Raw genomic sequence first — 4,708 nt, 5'->3', positions numbered from 1 at the left:
CCCCCCCCATCCCCACCCCCACTACCATCCCGCCCCTCCCATCCCAGAGCTGCAAGCGGTGCTCCCCTCCCCAAAACTTCTGACCAATCAGCTGTGAAAGGCCAGACTGTGATTGGCTGAAAGTCTCTAAGGTGAGGGAGTATTTATTAAAGAGACTGAACCAGAGTTGGAGAGTAGAGAGCCCGGCTTGAAAATTGACTAGGTACTTTGGCGAAACCTTGATTCCAAACCCTCCCACTTCCCCCCTCCCTCCCCAAGAACTTTTCTTTGGAAAAGAGAAAGAGCACCCACTTTTCCCCTCTCTTTCTCTTTTGATTTCGTTCTGTTCCTTGAATCTCCTAACTCTGAACGGGTGGAGGCGGGCTGGACACCCACCAGCTGGCCCGCAGATCTTTGCAGCAGGGAGGCTCGGCGATCTCGGGAGTTTGCGGTACAGCCAACTGCTCCTACTCCGGCCAGTTGAGGCGAGAGGATCCCACGCCTCCCGCCTGGCAGTGCCTTGGGTCAGAGCCCCAGCTCGCCTTTTCTCGTAACCCGTCCCCTCTCTCGGGCTGTCGCATGAATCTCCTCGACCCCTTCATGAAGATGACCGACGAGCAGGAGAAGGGCCTGTCCGGAGCCCCAAGCCCCACTATGTCGGAGGACTCGGCAGGCTCACCCTGCCCCTCGGGCTCGGGTTCGGACACTGAGAACACTCGGCCCCAGGAGAACACTTTCCCCAAGGGCGAGTCCGACCTGAAAAAGGAGAGCGAGGAAGACAAGTTCCCCGTATGCATCCGGGAGGCGGTCAGCCAAGTGCTCAAGGGCTATGACTGGACCCTGGTGCCCATGCCTGTGCGGGTCAATGGCTCTAGCAAGAACAAGCCACATGTCAAACGGCCCATGAACGCCTTCATGGTGTGGGCGCAAGCGGCTCGAAGAAAGCTTGCAGACCAGTACCCGCACCTGCACAACGCCGAGCTCAGCAAGACTCTGGGCAAGCTCTGGAGGTATGTTCTGGGAGATGCCAATCTGCAGGGGCTGGAAGGAATTGAGTTTGGGTGGGGGGAGGGGAGGACTGGCGGCGCGAGATGGGGCCGCTCTGAGTTTGGCCAAATTATTTGGATGCCCTGTTCTGCAAACTTAAGTTCCCAACACGAGAAGTGCTGCCCTACTGGAGGCATGGAGCGGGGCCCTTATTAATTCAATATTGCACATGAAAGCGTGGGGGGGGGGGGGACGAAAATAGGGACATATAAAATGTATATAGGGAGCGATGGAGGAAGATTTTGAAAGCAGAAGGTTAATTGAAGATTAAACTCTGCAAACTTATGTGGCAGGGTAAGGGAAAGGGAGGAGGGGTGATGGATATGTGTATATGTGTTTCGGTGCCAGTCAAAGCCCCTAAGGGCTCTTAAGTCCTGTCTTCCTGGTAGAAAGAGTAAAGGCAAAAGAAAGGGGGAGAAGGGGGATATGGTGTAGGAAAGATTTATTTGCTTTATTGATGGCTTCTTTGTAACACTGGGAAACTAGCTGGTGTTCTACAGAGATGGTGAAGAGACTAGGAAAGTGTACAGGAGCTAGAGAAGAGCCTATAAAAAGAGGAGCGGAAGCTGGATGGGGCGGGAGAGGGAGTGGAGCTAGGGGCAAAGGCAAAGGCAACGTGGGCCTCTACAATTTAAAGTATTAACGAAGAAGAAGTAAAATAAATTTGAGAGAGAATTAATCCTAATAGCAAATTCCCCAAAGAGAAGCAGCAGATCAGTGCCCAACTCTGTTTAGAATGGAGAGGAAGGAGAAAAAAGGAAAATAATTACCTCGTCTGACCTGTGGAGTACAGTTTTGTATAATCTTTTATTTTTTAATGTTAAAAATAAAGTTAAGGCTCCTCTTTTGGTCAAGTCAACTACAATAAGACAACAATTTCCTCCAGATGGTTGGTTGGGGGTTTGTTTGTTTGTTTGTTTGTTTTCGGTTTGTTTGTTTTTTAAGAGAGGCTTCACAGGAAAGTAGCTGTATTGTCCATGTCCTCAAATTGACAACTATACTCCCAGTCTCACCCTCACACCCCTTTTCTTCCCCTCTCTGCTTAGGCTGTTAAATGAGAGTGAGAAACGGCCTTTTGTGGAAGAGGCAGAGCGATTGAGGGTTCAGCACAAGAAGGACCACCCAGACTACAAGTACCAGCCTCGGAGGAGGAAGTCAGTCAAGAACGGGCAGGCGGAACAGGAGGAAGGTACTGAGCAGACACACATCTCGCCCAATGCCATCTTCAAGGCGCTGCAGGCTGACTCTCCGCACTCCTCTTCTGGCATGAGTGAAGTGCACTCCCCTGGGGAGCATTCTGGTATGTCCTGTCCCATTCCCACCACTTACTACACCCCAAGCCATTCATTGATGCATTCATCAGAATGCCCCCCCCCCCCCATTTCATCTCTATCCCCATGGAGATTTTTCTGGCTAACCAAGACCTCCGATGCTTTCTACATGCAAATGTACAAATTCAGTATGTTTTTGTAACCTGCCATACTGAAACAGCCATATCCCCCCCTCCCCAAATTGCAATATTTCAGACTTGCAAAGGTTCTCAAATACTCCATAAAGAGGAGTCCTATTTATTCTCTACCCACACCCCAAACACACCACAGCTGGCCTAAATATGCCCAGTTTAATGTCTCAGAACTACTTGACTTCAGATCCACCGAAGATTAAAAAGTAGGTGGTTAGGTGTGTACCCTCTTCTGTTAATCATTCAGTGGCTTATCTCCATTCTGGGTCACTGCCTGCTCAGGTCAGGGTCTTTATTACACCTTAGCAGTTAAACAGGGGCTGTAAAAGTGTTTCCCAGACAGGTCTATATAGTCATCTAGCCCAAGCACTTATCAAACATAATATTGACTTTATTGTGTTTCTTTTTTTCTACAGGACAGTCTCAGGGCCCACCTACCCCACCCACCACCCCCAAAACTGATGTGCAGGCAGGCAAGGCTGACCTGAAGAGAGAGGGGCGCCCCCTGCAGGAAGGAGGAAGACAGCCCCCTATCGATTTCCGAGATGTGGACATAGGGGAACTGAGTAGTGATGTCATCTCTAACATTGAGACCTTTGACGTTAATGAATTTGACCAATATCTCCCACCCAATGGCCACCCAGGAGTCCCGGTTACTCATGGCCAGCCTGGTCAGGTTACTTACACAGGGAGCTATGGCATCAGCAGCACCTCTGCTCCCCCATCCTCGTGGATGTCCAAACAACAGCAGCCTCAGCAGCCCCCACCTCCTCAACAGCCTCCTCCACCACCTCAGCCACCTCAGGCGCAGCAGCAGCCGCCACAACAGCAACAGCAGCAGCAGTCAGCCCAGCAGCCACAGGCACCATCTCAGCCCCATACCCTCACTCCTCTGAGCAGTGAACAGGGTCAGTCACAGAGAACACACATCAAGACAGAGCAGCTCAGCCCCAGCCATTACAGTGAACAGCAGCAGCATTCCCCGCAGCAGATCCCCTACAACCCCTTCAGCCTGCCCCATTACAGCCCTTCCTACCCAACCATCACTCGTTCTCAGTATGATTACACAGACCACCAGAACTCCAACTCCTACTATAGCCATGCTGCAGGCCAGAGCTCCAGCCTCTACTCTACGTTCACCTACATGAACCCTGCCCAGCGACCCATGTACACCCCTATTGCTGACACAACTGGAGTCCCTTCCATCCCCCAGACCCACAGCCCACAGCACTGGGAACAGCCAGTCTACACGCAGCTCACCAGACCATAAGGAGAATAAGAAAAATAATAGCCCTAACAGAAACAAAACAAAACAAGCAGCAGTAAAATCACCTTTGGACATTTGCTTTTTTCCTTTTTCCCTCTATTCTTCAAAGACACTAAAGGCAACAACAACAAAAAAATACAAATCAGAAAAAAGTTGTCCAAATGCACTAGAGCCTTCTCCAGAATCAGTGGCCAGACCACTCCCCATGGATGGACCAGCAGAACTCACTAGTCATTCCAGAACTGGACTTTAAATGTTCTTCAAGGCAAGCACAGAGTTTGATGGAGAATCATATAGCCGCTGTAGTTCAGTCTTTCTTTACCTGTGCTTGGACTTTGTAATTATTTTTTAGCCGTAATTAAAGAAAAAAAAGAGTCCTCTGTGAGGAATATTCTCTATTTTAAATATTTTTTAGTATGTACTGTGTATGATTCATTATCATTTTGAGGGGATTTATACATATTTTTAGAGAGAATTTTTTAAATGCTCTTATTTTTCCAACAGCTAAAACTACTCTTTAGTAAAAGTATGCCCTAGCTTTTCTTAAAGTCAGAGGTATTTTTGTACAGATATGTCTTCTCTTAAAATTGTATGTATGTCTGTGTGCATTAACTCCAAAACAGAACCCTTGCTTGTTGTGTGATCAGTGTTGGGGGTTAGCTTTGCTCAGTTCTAAAGTCTGTAAGATTCAAGGTGAGGCTACCTCGTAAAGAAAAAATTTAAAGGCCTTATTTTTTAGTATGGAAAGTAAGACAAGAATCTGGAGGAGCCTTGGGTAAGTTTTACATTTATTTTTTTAAAAAGAATACCTTGAGCCTTAAAATCATGCTACTAGGAAAGCTCACGTGGTCTTTGGGTGGGTTTTCTCCCTGCAGTCTTTAGAGAAAAGTTGCCAAAGGCAGGCACTGAGGGAGGCAAAAACAGCTTCCTGGGAAGTCTCAGCGGCAAACTTA

General features: G+C 48.4%; 1 protein-coding gene across 1 annotated transcript; it reads left to right on the top strand.

The window, feature by feature from the left end:
• The first annotated feature begins 266 nt into the window (after positions 1–266).
• Positions 267–4,165, top strand: SOX9 (SRY-box transcription factor 9). Its single transcript, XM_044672634.1, has 3 exons — positions 267–989; positions 2,073–2,326; positions 2,905–4,165. Exons 1-3 carry the CDS (start codon positions 559–561, stop codon positions 3,756–3,758), a joined length of 1,539 nt encoding a protein of 512 aa, XP_044528569.1. The 5' UTR covers positions 267–558; the 3' UTR covers positions 3,759–4,165.
• Positions 4,166–4,708: the final 543 nt, after the last annotated feature.

This window comes from Gracilinanus agilis, chromosome 4 (genome assembly GCF_016433145.1).
Source record: "Gracilinanus agilis isolate LMUSP501 chromosome 4, AgileGrace, whole genome shotgun sequence".
Lineage (NCBI taxonomy): Eukaryota > Metazoa > Chordata > Mammalia > Didelphimorphia > Didelphidae > Gracilinanus > Gracilinanus agilis.
Note: the sequence above shows the minus strand (reverse complement) of the source record. Positions and strands in the feature narration are given on the sequence as shown.